This window comes from Puma concolor, chromosome D1, assembly GCF_028749965.1.
Source record: "Puma concolor isolate L17-30 chromosome D1, mPumCon1.1.hap2, whole genome shotgun sequence".
Lineage (NCBI taxonomy): Eukaryota > Metazoa > Chordata > Mammalia > Carnivora > Felidae > Puma > Puma concolor.
The window spans coordinates 115047292-115063000 of record NC_141676.1 but is presented as its reverse complement, the minus strand read 5'-3'; the positions used below and the strand labels follow the sequence as shown (position 1 = coordinate 115063000).

At 41.1% G+C, this 15709-nt stretch overlaps 1 protein-coding gene across 2 annotated transcripts in view; it reads left to right on the top strand.

The window, feature by feature from the left end:
- DYNC2H1 (dynein cytoplasmic 2 heavy chain 1) overlaps positions 1-15709 on the top strand; it is a 341612-nt gene that overhangs the window by 246290 nt on the left and 79613 nt on the right. For both annotated transcript variants that reach the window (XM_086679269.1, XM_086679270.1), the window contains one exon: positions 9474-9683. In XM_086679269.1, the coding sequence (XP_086535395.1) occupies positions 9474-9683 (210 nt within the window). The remainder of the gene's footprint in view (positions 1-9473; positions 9684-15709) is intronic.

Here is a 15709-nt window from a genome sequence, read left to right as displayed (position 1 = left end):
TTCTCAGACTTGGAAACAACGCGCACTCACACCAGCATCTTGTGCTGTCTTGTGTTTCTGAGAGTCTGTCGTACACATCAGCAAACCAAAGCATTTTATTGTTGTGAAGAAATACCTCATGTTGAGGAGGGCGTGGAAGAAAAGACTGCTCAGCCAGTTCGAGATTTTCAGATCCAGTGACGTTTTTTCCTCGTTCGGAATCCATTCTTCTCTCTCTGCTTTTTGAATTGCTGAAACTGTTAGTATGTAACAAGATAACTTCACATGGAAAGTCATGGTGCGCCTGGCACATAGTCCCTATGCTAGAATGTTAGTCATTCCTGTCCTTCGATACCGTGGTCTGCGTTCAGTCTCTCAGTGTGCGACTTGTGGCTCTGTCATCCTTTCCTTGTCTGCTGCGTTCCCCTGGCGCAGTCACGGGGCAGATCACCTGTGAAAGATTCTTGCCTAGGAGTCAATACGGTCTTGTTAATGTTCTGTTTTGTACAGGGGACAAATGGTTTTTCAAAAAAACACGTACCATGTTATTGTGCATACCCATGTTTGATGTGAAAATGGCTGCCAGGGAACCTAGGGGTAAGGAAAGCGGGGAAAGGGCCATTCACAGCGACATCTGCCAGTGCTGTGCCTTCCTCCCAGGGACCATTGCTGGGTTTGCTTTTGTGGACATCTTTGGTTGGTACATAAAAGCTATGACATTTTCGAGGCTCCTGGGTGGCTCAGTCGGTTAAGCGTCCGACTTCGGCTCAGGTCATGATCTCGCGGTTCGTGAGTTCAGGCCCCTCGTCGGGCTCTGTGCTGACAGCTTAGAGCCTGGAGCCTGTTGCAGATTCTGTGTCTCCCTCTCTCTGACCCTCCCCCATTCATGCTCTGTCTCTCTCTGTCTCAAAAATAAATAAACGTTAAAAAAAAAAAAAAGCTATGACATTTTCAAGGCATTGGGAAATTAGCAAATAATTTATACCTGAAACAAAAACTCCTTTCTTTTTTTTCTTTTTTTTTTTTTTTTTTTTTATGTTAGCTCTCCCTAGCTTCCTGTCGTTTTCTTCTCAGAAGATGTAACAGCTGCTCCCCTCCCTTGTTGTTCAGCCTTGGCCTTGCTTGCTGTCAGTGTCACTGGCGGGGCTGCCCCTGTACTTTAGTTCTTCAGCAGTTTATTGGGTGATGACACCCACCTATCCCGGTTGAGCTCTGCTTGCTCCATTAATAATAATTGTAACTAATCATAACTGAACTAAATGAAACTAAATGGATCTAAACTAAATGAAATGAACATTAAGACGTGGCTGAAGCAGAGCCCCCGAGTCTGGCTGGCAAAAGCGGAGGGGCCCAATGGAGTGTGTTCTGACAGCAAGCAGGACTTAACATCTGGGAGGTTATAAGTTAACAGCTCTGCTCATGAGTGGGAAGGCTGGAGGACAAAGGGAGGGAGAGCTGCTGAGCCCCCGGACGACAGAGCTCAGTTTGGCGGGGAACAAAGGCTCTCACCAGCGCCATCTCCCTCGCCCATCCCCCAGCCAAAATCCCAAAGGGAACCAGTTCCTGCCAGGGAACTTACTTGCTCCACGCAAACACCCAACGTTGTGCTTCTGCAGAGCCACCCCTCCGGCAGCGGGTCTGACTCCCTCCTGCTGCCACAGGGTCCCTCCTGAAGTGGATCACCTAAGGAGAGTCGAGCTAAGCCTGCCCCTCCCGCCCCCGTGCACCTTGCCTATCCACCCCAGCTAATACGCCAGATCCCCAGCACCACAAGCCTGGCAGGGTGCAAGTAGCCCAGACGGGCCACGCCACCCCACAGTGAATCCCGCCCTAGGAGAGGGGAAGAGAAGGCACACACCAGTCTGACTGTGGCCCCAGCGGTGGGCAGGGGGCAGACATCGGGTCTGACTGCGGCCCCGCCCCCCAACGCAGGTTACTCAAGACAGCACAGAGGAAGTGCCCTGCAGGTCCGCACCACTCCAGGGACTATCCAAAATGACCAAACGGAAGAATTCCCCTCAAAAGAATCTCCAGGAAATAACAACAGCTAACGAACTGATCAAAAAGGATTTAAATAATATAACAGAAAGTGAATTTAGAATAATAGTCATAAAATTAATCACTGGGCTTGAAAACAGTATAGAGGACAGCAGAGAATCTCTTGCTACAGAGATCAAGGGACTAAGGAATAGTCAGGAGGAGCTGAAAAACGCTTTAAACGAGATGCAAAATAAAATGGAAACGACCATGGCTCGGATTGAAGAGGCAGAGGAGAGAATAGGTGAACCAGAAGATAAAATTATGGAAAAAGAAGAAGCTGAGAAAAAGAGAGATAAAAAAATCCAGGAGTATGAGGGGAAAATTACAGAACTAAGTGTTACACTAAAAAGAAATAATATACGCATAATTGGTATCCCAGAGGAGGAAGAGAGAGGGAAAGGTGCTGAAGGTGTACTTGAAGAAATAATAGCTGAGAACTTCCCTGAACTGGGGAAGGAAAAAGGCATTGAAATCCAAGAGGCACAGAGAACTCCCTTCAGACGTAACTTGAATCGATCTTCTGCACAACATATCTTAGTGAAACTGGCAAAATACAAGGATAAAGAGAAAATTCTGAAAGCAGCAAGGGATAAACGTGCCCTAACATATAAAGGGAGACCTATAAGACTCGTGACTGATCTCTCTTTTGAAACTTGGCAGGCCAGAAAGGATTGGCAGGAGATCTTCAATGTGTTGATCAGAAAAAAATATGCAGCCGAGAATCCTTTATCTAGCAAGTCTGTCATTTAGAATAGAAGGAGAGATAAAGGTCTTCCCAAACAAACAAAAACTGAAGGAATTTGTCACCACTAAACCAGCCCTACAAGAGATCCTAAGGAGGATCCTGTGAGACAAAGTACCAGAGACATCGCTACAAGCATAAAACATACAGACATCGCAATAACTCTAAACCCGTATCTTTCTCTAATAACACTGAATGTAAATGGATTAAATGTGCCAACCCAAAAGACATAGGGTATCAGAATGGATAAAAAAACAAGACCCATCTATTTGCTGTCTACAAGAGACTCATTTTAGACCTGAGGACACCTTCAGATTGAGAGTGAGGGGATGGAGAACTATTTATCATGCTACTGGAAGCCAAAAGAAAGCTGGAGTAGCCATACTTATATCAGACAAACCAGACTTTAAATTAAAGGCTGTAACAAGAGATGAAGAAGGGCATTATATAATAATTACAGGGTCTAACCATCAGGAAGAGCTAACAATTATAAATGTCTATGCGCCGAATATGGGAGCCCCCAAATATATAAAACAATTACACATAAACATAAGCAACCTTATTGGTAAGAATGTGGTAATTGCAGGGGACTTTAACACTCCACTTACAGCAATGGATAGGTCATCTAGACACATGGTCAATAAAGAAACAAGGGCCCTGAATGATACATTGGATCAGATGGACTTGACAGATCTATTTAGAACTCTGCATCCCAAAGCAACAGAATATACTTTCTTCTCGAGTGCACATGGAACATTCTCCAAGATAGATCACATACTGGGTCACAAAACAGCCCTTCATAAGTATACAAGAATTGAAATCATACCATGCATACTTTCAGACCACAATGCTATGAAGCTTGAAATCAACCACAGGAAAAAGTCTGCAAAACCTCCCAAAGCATGGCGGTTAAAGAACACCCTACTAAAGAATGAGTGGGTCAACCAGGCAATTAGAGAAGAAATTAAAAAATATATGGAAACAAACGAAAATGAAAATACAACAATCCAAACGCTTTGGGATGCAGCGAAGGCAGTCCTGAGAGGAAAATACATTGCAATCCAGGCCTATCTCAAGAAACAAGAAAAATCCCCAATACAAAATCTAACAGCACACCTAAAGGAAATAGAAGCACAACAGCAAAGGCAGCCTAAACCCAGCAGAAGAAGAGAAATAATAAAGATCAGAGCAGAAATAAACAATATAGAATCTAAAAAAACTGGAGAGTAGATCAACGAAACCAAGAGTTGGTTTTTTGAAAAAATAAACAAAATTGACAAACCTCTAGCCAGGCTTCTCAAAAAGAAAAGGGAGATGACCCAAATAGATAAAATCATGAATGAAAATGGAATTATTACAACCAATCCCTCAGAGATACAAACAATTATCAGGGAATACTATGAAAAATTATATGCCAACAAATTGGACAACCTGGAAGAAATGGACAAATTCCTGAACACCCACACTCTTCCAAAACTCAATCAGGAGGAAATAGAAAGCTTGAACAGACCCATAACCAGCGAAGAAATGGAATCGGTTATCAAAAATCTCCCAACAAATAAGAGTCCAGGACCAGATGGCTTCCCTGGGGAATTCTACCAGACATTTAAAGCAGAGATAGTACCTATCCTTCTCAAGCTATTCCAAGAAATAGAAAGGGAAGGAAAACTTCCAGACTCATTCTATGAAGCCAGTATTACTTTGATTCCTAAACCAGACAGAGACCCAGTAAAAAAGAACTACAGGCCAATAGCCCTGATGAATATGGATGCAAAAATTCTCAATAAGATACTAGCAAATCAAATTCAACAGCATATAAAAAGAATTATTCACCATGATCAAGTGGGATTCATTCCTGGGATGCAGGGCTGGTTCAACATTCGCAAATCCATCAACGTGATACATCACATTAAAAGAAGAGATAAGAACCATATGATCCTGTCAATCGATGCAGAAAAGGCATTTGACAAAATTCAGCACCCTTTCTTAATAAAAACCCTTGAGAAAGTCGGGATAGAGGGAACATACTTAAAGTTCATAAAAGCCATTTATAAAAGCCCACAGCTAACATCATCCTCAATGGGGAAAAACTGAGAGCTTTTTCCCTGAGATCATGAACACGACAGGGATGTCCACTCTCACCACCGTTGTTTAACATAGTGTTGGAAGTTCTAGCATCAGCAGTCAGACAACAAAAGGAAATCAAAGGCATCAAAATTGGCAAAGATGAAGTCAAGCTTTCACTTTTTGCAGATGACATGATACTATACATGGGAAATCTGACAGACTCCACCAAAAGTCTGCTAGAACTGATACATGAATTCAGCAAAGTTGCACGATACAAAATCAATGTACAGAAATCAGTTGCATTCTTATACACTAACAATGAAGCAACAGAAAGACAAATAAAGAAACTGATCCCATTCACAATTGCACCAAGAAGCATAAAATACCTAGGAATAAATCTAACCAAAGATGTACAAGATCTGTATGCTGAAAACTATAGAAAGCTTATGAAGGAAATTGAAGAAGATATAAAGAAATGGAAAGACATTCCCTGCTCATGGATTGGAAGAATAAATATTGTTAAAATGTCAATACTACCCAAAGCTATCTACACATTCAATGCAATCCCAATCAAAATTGCACCAGCATTCTTCTCGAAACTAGAACAAGGAATCCTAAAATTCATATGGAACCACAAAAGGCCCCGAGTAGCCAAAGTAATTTTGAAGAAGAAGACCAAAGCGGGAGGCATCACAATGCCAGACTTTAGCCTCTACTACAAAGCTGTCATCATCAAGACAGCATGGTATTGGCACAAAAACAGACACACAGACCAATGGAATAGAATAGAAACCCCAGAACTAGACCCACAAACATATGGCCAACTAATCTTTGACAAAGCAGGAAAGAACATCCAATGGAGAAAAGACAGTCTCTTTAACAAATGGTGCTGGGAGAACTGGACAGCAACATGCAGAAGGTTGAAACTAGACCACTTTCTCACACCATTCACAAAAATAAACTCAAAATGGATAAAGGACCTGAATGTGAGACAGGAAACCATCCAAACCCTAGAGGAGAAAGCAGGAAAAGACCTCTCTGACCTCAGCCGTAGCAATCTCTTCCTTGACACATCCCCAAAGGCAAGGGAATTAAAAGCAAAAATGAATTACTGGGACCTTATGAAGATAAAAAGCTTCTGCACAGCAAAGGAAACAGTCAACAAAACTAAAAGGCAACCAACGGAATGGGAAAAGATATTTGCAAATGACATATCAGACAAAGGGCTAGTATCCAAAATCTATAAAGACCTCTCCAATCTCCACACCCGAAAAACAAATAACCCAGTGAAGAAATGGGCAGAAAACATGAATAGACACTTCTCTAAAGAAGACATCCGGATGGCCAACAGGCACATGAAAAGATGCTCAATGTTGCTCCTCATCAGGGAAATACAAATCAAAACCGCACTCAGATATCACCTCACGCCAGTCAGAGTGGCCAAAATGAACAAATCAGGAGACTATAGATGCTGGAGAGGATGTGGAGAAACGGGAACCCTCTTGCACTGTTGGTGGGAATGCAAATTGGTGCAGTCACTCTGGAAAACAGTGTGGAGGTTCCTCAGAAAATTAAAAATAGACCTACCCTATGATCCAGCAGTAGCACTGCTAGGAATTTACCCAAGGGATACAGGAGTACTGATGCATAGGGGCACTTGTACCCCAATGTTTATAGCAGCACTCTCAACAATAGCCAAATTATGGAAAGAGCCGAAATGTCCATCAACTGATGCATGGATAAAGAAATTGCGGTTTATATACACAATGGAGTACTACGTGGCAATGAGAAAGAATGAAATAGGGCCCTTTGTAGCAACATGAATGGAACTGGAGAGTGTGATGCTAAGTGAAATAAGCCATACAGAGAAAGACAGATACCATATGTTTTCACTCTTATGTGGATACTGAGAAACTTAACAGAAACCCATGGGGGAGGGGAAGGAAAAAGATAAAAGAGGTTAGAGTGGGAGAGAGCCAAAGCATAAGAGACTCTTAAAAACTGAGAACAAACTGAAGGTTGATAGGGGGTGGGAGGGAGGGGAGGGTGGGTGATAGGTACTGAGGAGGGCACCTTTTGGGATGGCATTGGGTGTTGTATGGAAACCAATTTGACAATAAATTTCATATATTGAAAAAAAAAGACTGTGGCTGGTTTGGGGATGCCTGGGTGGTTCATTCAGTTGAGCGTCCGACTTTAGCTCAGGTCGTGATCCCGCGGTCTGTGAGTTCGAGCCTCGCGTCGGGCTCTGTGCTGACCTCTCAGAGCCTGGAGCCTGCTTTGGATTCTGTGTCTCACTCTCTCTCTGCCCCTCCCCCATTCATGGTCTGTCTCTCTCTCTCTCAAAAATAAATAAACTTTAAAAAAAAATTAAAACTAAATAAATAAATACATGTGGCTGGTTTGGATTCCTTTGGTTCATTCAGGACCTTGGCATAGATCCTAGGAATAGTCAGTCGTTACCATGTTTAGTAAAGCTGTGTTTGACCAGTGAAATGAAATGACAGAGCAGCCCTCTGACCTGGTAATGGGCTGTTGGATCTTTCTGCCCTTGAACTTCCTCTTAGAACTTAGTTCTATTTTATTTCCTTTTTTGTTCCCTTCCTCCCCTTTCCCTTCCACAATCTTGTCAGAAATCCACTTCTGGAGAGACATAGTTTCTTCCAGGAATTTCAAACTTTGGACCTTTCTCATTAAGAATGCATTTATACTTATATGCATTACATGTATGCAGTACATACGTGTGTCTGATTAGGAATGGGTTTGTATGTAGATTACATGTACGTGTTAATCTACGTGTGTCTGATTAGGAACATGCTTATATATGTGTTACGTGTGTGTGTGTGTGTGTGTGTGTGTGTGTGAGAGAGAGAGAGAGAGAGAGACAGAAAGAGCCGTCCCCCTGTTGTCCCAGAACCACTGCACCTGTTCTCTACCTTGGGGTCTCCTAGTTTCCGGCTGCTGGAAAGAAACCATTGTCTCTTATCCGGAGGCCCAGTGGGATCTGCGTGGCCCTGGACTGTCTCTCGTTAGCCGTGTGCTCTCCCCGAGCCTCTCCGTGATCGCGAGAATGAAGCACTCCGTTAACTGAAACCCTAAGTCACACACTGATTTCTGTCTTTGAGTTGAGTAAACTCTTGGTTTGGGCTTAATCATAGGGACTAAGACTCAGGAAAGGTGGTTTCTGCCCCAGAAAGATTTTAGGAAATAATTATCTGGAGAAGAATGAAGAATTACCAGAGGATGAAAGTGAACTTACTACCGCATGGAAATGAAGATATTACCCCCTTTTCTGTAACCTTTGTAGAACTACCTATCTGTTGTGTCTGTTTCTAGTTTGTTTTTTGGCTCTTTAAAATGATTGTATGTTGAGTCTTTCAATATCTTCCTTATCCTAGAAAAAGTATGTTGGACAAAGACATGGCCATGTGACCAGGAACAACCACCGCCTCTGTGCACTTGTTGGTCATTGTTGTAAACACCGCGGGTAACGCAGTCTTACCAACGTCATCGAGTCACGTATCTCACAGGACCTTGATGTCACATAGACCAATGCATGAGTCAGTGATAATGTCCCCCAGAGCCTGGCAAAGTACTGCCCAAGGGACACACCTACCCTCATTTTCTGGAAATAGTTTTATTGAAACCCTGCCTTGTCTTTTCATTTCTGTGCTGTCTGTGGCCACTTCAACACCACAACAGCATATTTGAGTAATTATGACAGAGAACTTAGGACCCACAAAGCCTGGTGTGTTTGCTCTCTGGACCTTCGTGGGAAAAATTGCTAACCTTTGGCCTAGTCAATGCTAGAATTTCCATGGGTGACAAAAATACTCTGAGAGAGAACCATCTTCTAAAATCTCTGTTAAAAACAAAATACTACTTCGTGTGTCATTTTACTTAAGTCTAATATAGTATCCTAGTTAGAAAATTATTTCAGTTAAAATACAAAATCCTGGATTTGCACCTATTTTGTGCCGAGTTAGGGTAGGTTTCCTTGTCTAAAAGATAATCCTTGCTTCATAGTTAAGATTTAAAGTATCCATAACCATTTCCCCCAGCAGCTCCATAATCACATAATGATTTTCTCTGAATACACTTAGCTTTTTAATGACAAGATGAACTTTAAAATGTCAAAGCCATTCTTCAAAGGAACACAATTTACTCAAATGTATTTAGTCATTAGAAAAAGGCTTTCCCTAAAATAATCAGCTGACTAAAGATACGACTGTAATCCCTCAGTAGTTTCACCACAAATTATGCTGTTTGGATGTTGTAATTTATTCATGGTGATTTTAGCTCATACGTATTTGAATTAAATATCCATTGACATTTGTCTGAAAGCGTGATGTCTTCTCTGTGTATTCACAGTGTAGCTGTACTGTGCTGTCTGCATTGGCTCAGAGGGGCCATCGATCCCCATTCTTGCTCCTGTGCAGACCACTGCTGCTCCGTGTGGCTCCCCCAGACCCCTGCCTACCCCTTTCCTGTGTGGTTCCACATGTAACACATGCGGCCACCTTAAGACACCAGGGTTTCAAAACCGAGTGGGACCACAGAGGATCTTAGTACCTTGTGAAGTGTTATGGTGTCAGTAGTTTATGCCACGTTTCCAGAAGGATGACATGGCATACTGTTCTTTTAGAACTCCAACCTGATTCATCAGAAGGTGTGTCCTCCTAACGATCGACAAGGGTCTCCAGTACTGTCCTTCATCGTCCTGGAACAGTTCAATGCCATTCGCTTAGTGCAGACCGTCCACCAGTCTCTTGCCGCTCTCAGCAAAGTCATCAGAGGGGCTACCTTACTGAGTTCAGAAGTACAGAAACTGGCCAGCGCTTTACTAAACCAAAAGGTAAGCCCAATTAAGGACACGTGTTTTTATTCCCTTATAAAAAGTGACTGTTCCATTATGTATACATTTGTCAAGTCTTACAGTTAATAGTAATAGAAAATCCAAGTCAAGCTAGCTTAAGCCAGGTAGGAATTCATTGGCTGATATAAGTGGAGGATCTCAGGGGGGCCAACATGAAGTCACCTTGAGGCAGGGGCTTCAAATTGTCACTAGGATCTTAGCTTGTGTTGTTTATCTACCTGTCTAGGCACGTTGTATGTGAGTGCATAGACATACACACATGTATATGTGTGCATGTGTTTGTGTATATATGTGTGTATGTGCATATATGCATATAGGTGTGTATGTTTGTGTGTGTGTGTGTATGGATGTGTATATATGAATGTGTATGTGTGTATATATATGTATGTGTATATATGTGTGTATGTGTATATGTATGTGTATATATATATATATATATATGTATGTGTGGATGGGTGGGTGTGTATATATGTACATGTGCGTGTACATATGGATAGATGTGTATGTATGTGTGTATATACGTATATGTGTGTGTATATACATATGTGTATGTATGCATATGTGTGTATATATATGTATGTGTATATATGGGTGTATGTGTATATGTATGTGTATATATATATATATGTATGTGTGGATGGGTGGGTGTGTATATATGTACATGTGCGTGTACATATGGATAGATGTGTATGTATGTGTGTATATACGTATATGTGTGTGTATATACATATGTGTATGTATGCATATGTGTGTATACATGTAGGTGTGTATGCACATGTGTGTATATATGTGTGTATATATGTATGTGTATACGTATGGATGGATGCGTATATATGCATGTGTGTATATATGTATGTGTGCATGTGTGTGTATATATGTATGTGTGTAAGTATGGATGGGTGTGTATGTGTGTATATATGTATGTGTATGTATATATGTACGTGTCTACATATGGGTGGATGTGTATATATGTATGTATGTGTATGCATATATGTATGTGTGTACGTATAGATGGATGTGTATATATGTATGTGTGTGTATATATGATGTGTGTATATGTATGCATGCATACATATATATGTATGTGTGCATGTATGCATGTGTATGTATATGTGTGTGTGCATGGATGGATGGATGTGTATATATGTGTGTATGCATGCGTGTATATGTATATGTGTATATATGTATGTGTGTATATGTGTATGTATGTGTGTATTATGTATGCATGTGTATGTATGTATGTGTGTGTATATATGTATGTGTGTATGCATGTGTATGTATATGTGTATATATGTATGTGTGTGTGGATGGATGTGTATATATGTGTGTATGTATGCATGTGTACATTTATATGTATGTGTGTATATATGTATGTGTGTATGTATGAGTGGATGTGTATATATGTATGCATGTGTCTGTGTGTGTGTGTGTGTATGTATATATATGCATGTATGTGTGTTGAATTCACTTTGGGGCAGGTTCTCTGTACATGGTGGTATCCTGGCAGTCTGAGTCTTGTTATCCTCTGAGCTCCAAGTCCAACAGAAAAGAAACCTTTTTCCCGGTAACTCAAGCAAAAATCTTGGGATTAGCTGTAATCCAAAATGATTGGCTTGTGTAGTCCCTTGGTCGTTCCTCTGGGCAGGATTTGCAAAGCTCTCATTGGCTAGGGCTTCGCCTGAATGCCTGTCCCAGCAGCTGGAGATAGATTCAGCTTCATCTGTTAATGTGTATACTGCAAGTAAGGGAGGGATGGTTATCTGGTGAAAAAATCAAGGTACTTTTAGCAGAAGAAAGGGAAATCATGTCTCTTGCTGAATAATTAGCATGTGTGTGACATGTATGTATGTGTGTACGTACAGACATGTACACATGTCAGTAAAATCCATGTATTACAGATCCATGGGGAGAAACAAAATGATTGGAGTATCTGCCATAGGTTTATTTTAGTGACTTGGAGAAAATGAACCCTGCAGAACTTGGCATCTGGAGAAGATGTCCCTGGGTTCTATAGGAACTTAGAAAAGAGTCTGATTCTCCCCCCATGCCCTGACACTGTTTACCCTTAACATAGGGAAAACCCTGATGCTCAACTTAAAGTCTGGTCTATTTGAACATACAAGATGGCGTTGCTACAACTACTTGAGTCAATCATAATCAAAATGCTATAGTATGTTACACTAGAAGTTGTATCTAATTGATTTTTAGTTTAAAGTAGATACGTCACCTATCATGAAAGCTTCTTACCATTTCAAGGAAACACAGGATTCTAAGAGCTTTGAAGAACTTTCCGTTAATGAGCTCATTAATCACCACATTAACAATACAAGGTGGTGCTACTGTTAACATTATTCTAGTGTGAGGATCCTGAGGCAGAATGTGTTAAGTGACCTAACCAGAGACACAGAGGTATTAAATGGCTTAACTATTATACCAGTAGTTGTACAGTCAAGATGAACCCAGGCAGGTCTCCCTTCCATATAAATGTAAAAGATGTAAATTTATCAACACTTTAATCTTCCTGAGAGTGTATTTCTTTAAAATCCAACTACATGCTGCCTAAGGGCAAGATGTATGGTATTACATTTAATTACAGTGGAATTAGGTGTAGGAGGAGAGTAACACTGATGGCAGAACACCGCTTGTACAGTAGAGAACAGAGTTCAGGGGGACTCGTGTACAACGGAGTGTAGAGAATTAAGCTTAGGTCAGATCTTCAGGCTTTTAAAAAGCCAAAGAAAAGGTGTTGGGATTAAAATCTGTAGGCAATAAGAGTATTTTTATGTAGAAATAATGACACAGAATGGCTAAGAATGTGGCCTGTGGAATAGGTCTGTCTGCCACTTAGGAGCTGTGTGACTGTGGGCAAGTCACGTAAACCTCTCTAAACTTTTTTTTTTAAGTTTATTATGATTTTCTAATATAGTTTATTGTCTAGTTAGCTAACCTACAGAGTTTATAGTGAGCTCTTTGTTTTGAGAGTAGATTTCCCACGGTTCATCACTTACGTACAACACCCAGTGCTCATCCCAACAAGTCCCCTCCTCAGTGCCCATCCCCCATCTAGCCCATCCCCCAACCCACCCTACCCCCCTGCAACCCTGTTTGTTCTCTGTCTTTAAGAGTCTCTTATGGTTTGCCTCGCCCTCTATTTGACACCATTTTTTCCCCTTCCCTTACCCCGTTGTCTTCTGTTAAGTTTCTCAAATTCCACATATGAGTGAAAACATGTTATCTGTCTTTCTCTGACTGACTTCTTTCACTTAGCATAATACTTTCCAGTTCCATCCACGTTGTTGTAAATGGCATGATTTCATTCTTTTGAGAGAGAGGGAGAGACGGCATGTGCGCGCATGCCAGCAGGGCAGAAGCAGAGAGAGAGGGAGACAGAGAATCCCAAGCAGGCTCCGCATCATGGGGGGCTCCATCCCTCAAACCATGAGACCATGACCTGAGCCGAAATCAAGAGTCGGGTGCTTAACCCACTGAGCCTCCCAGGTGCCCCTAAACTTAGTTTTCTTACTTGTCAAATAAGGATAATAATGGTACCTACTCTAAGGGATTTGTATGGAAATTAAATTGACTCATAGGTAAAGTGCTTGGCACCTTAGAGCAAGCACCCTCTAAACTTTAGTTGTTTTTGTTACTGTTACTTTAAGAGAACTCTTTTATGTAAAAAGCTGCTTTTGGAGTAGCTGACTGGTAACACTGCAAAACGAGTTAACAGAAGTAGGGATGCCACATACGTTATTGTGTAGTCACCCTACCAAGAGTTGGTTAGGGCCTGGAGTGGGGTAATCGAGCGGGTCGTATGTGGTGTTAATCGGCATACCTGGCCTGTAAACCATCTGGGTGAATTTGGGCATAAACACTCGAAAAAATGAAGAAATATTTTTTATAATTGTATAATAATGTGGCTTACATTAAGACCATATTGAAAGATAAAAAATTCAATGGGCTTTATTATGTGAACATTTCCCTTGAGTAGGACCAAGGGATGGTGTTTTTCGCGAGGTCATAGATTTTTCATTCTTGATAGCAAGTCTTTCTCTTCTTTGGCTCACTGAGCTCTACTCAGTGTTTGCACGCTTGGCACAGCACCAGGGCCGGATGACTTCTTCATTACGGTGAGTTTAGGGTGTAGACAATCTTCATTAATGTATTAAATGAAGGTTTGTGTGTTACACTTGGAAGTGAGATATACAGCCTCTAAAATATCACTGTTTTTGAAATACTTTTTGTAATTTGCCAAAAAGTATTTCAAAAACAGTGATATTGAAAACAAATTGATTAAACTTCTTTCCGAGGATGAAAGTATGTTTTGCAAAGCACATTTATATTATACCCCAGAGAGTGTCTTGAGATGTGTCCGGGTGTCTGATGAGACTCCGCTGAGACCAGGCTGACCTTCACCAAGACAAGATCCGTAAAATAGTTTCTGACATTTACTTCCCAATGAGTTTTACCAAAAATTGTGGGTCCAGTACTATCCCATTTCTTTCAAGATAAAAATTAAATGTTTTATTACATTTGAATGTGACAAGTTCTGTATTAAGTGATATGATTTAATGTAATTTAGGAAATAGTTCAGTACTTGACATTTTCTTTACTGTGTCTGACATGATTGGAGTAAGACTTAAGAGAATTATGACTTTTATTTGTTTGACAGATTCTGATGATCTACTAAAACTTCTTTTGTAAAAAGTGACAATACTTACAATGTTTGTTAAAGACAACAATACTGTAAAATATTGTTACTCTTCTTTTCATATTAGGACATAGGCTTTAAATTACAATTTAAAAGCTAAGAATTGAAAAGATACAATAGAAAATCATTTCATCCTTCTGGCTGAACAGTGCACTCTGTTCAGATGGGCATCTCTACATACGGAGCTGCACTACCGAGGCTCAGGGCATCTAAGAGTTAAGATCTCCTCTGCTGGACAATGTGTCCTTTACTCCTGTCCCTGCCCTGGTCTCCTTGACAGCAGGGGTCTCACAGTGGGTCCTCCAGACCAGGTGCACCCACAGCACCTGGGCCCCAACCCTGACTGTGGTGATCACACTCTGTGTTACCCTGACTTTGCATGTTGTCAGACATTGACGTGGTTCTGCTGCGGGCCCACGCCGTCTGTGGTCAGAACTCTGTGAAGACAGGTAGGAGCCGTGGTCACCTTCAGGCTTCCCTGCCTCACCCACCAGTGTCGATGACCACCCCCATCATTGCTCCCTCTTCTAAAATTTACCTACCTTCATGCAAATAGTGCTTTAAAAAGTCATCAAATGTTTAACCGAATGATAATCATTAATAGTGAATGATTGGCGTTTTTCTATTAAAGTAGTAGCACACGTTTTACATAAACTTTACCAGTTCAGAGCACTTTTGTAGCCCTTTGCTCATCTTCTGCTCTCATCATCCCCCTTCTACTTAGAAAACTAAAGCAGAAAGGGGATGCTATCCTATAAAGTGTCAGAGCCCACACTGCAATCCCCATGCTGTTTCCTACATCTGTGTTCTTCCCACCCTGTCCGCCACTTACTCATTACTTATATCACACAGCTACACGGTGGTCTTTGTTCTAAGAGACACTCCCCTGCTTTGTGAGCATTGAACTCCACGTACTCCTCTCCAAAGGCTTATCAAATGCTGGCATGGAATTGCCCCATCTCCTCATCTCTCGCTTCACTTATAACTAGAATTCTGTTAGATACACGTACAAATGGAAATCAGTTCCTACTGATGTACATAAGAGCACAGGGGCCTGTGAAGACCCAGAATCTCCAGTATCTTGGAATTCTCTTTCAGTATACCTAACTTAATACCATTTTTGTGCATGATAAGAGAACATATACTTTTTCTTTTTAGAAGAGATTTTAACTTTAGAGTTTATTCTTCTCTTTGTCCTTTTTTCTTAATTTAGCAGTGGAAATGGAAGTACAATGTTATAAGACTTTCATGCTATATGTGAAGTTTCATTAATATTATTTGAAGTTTTATTAGCATC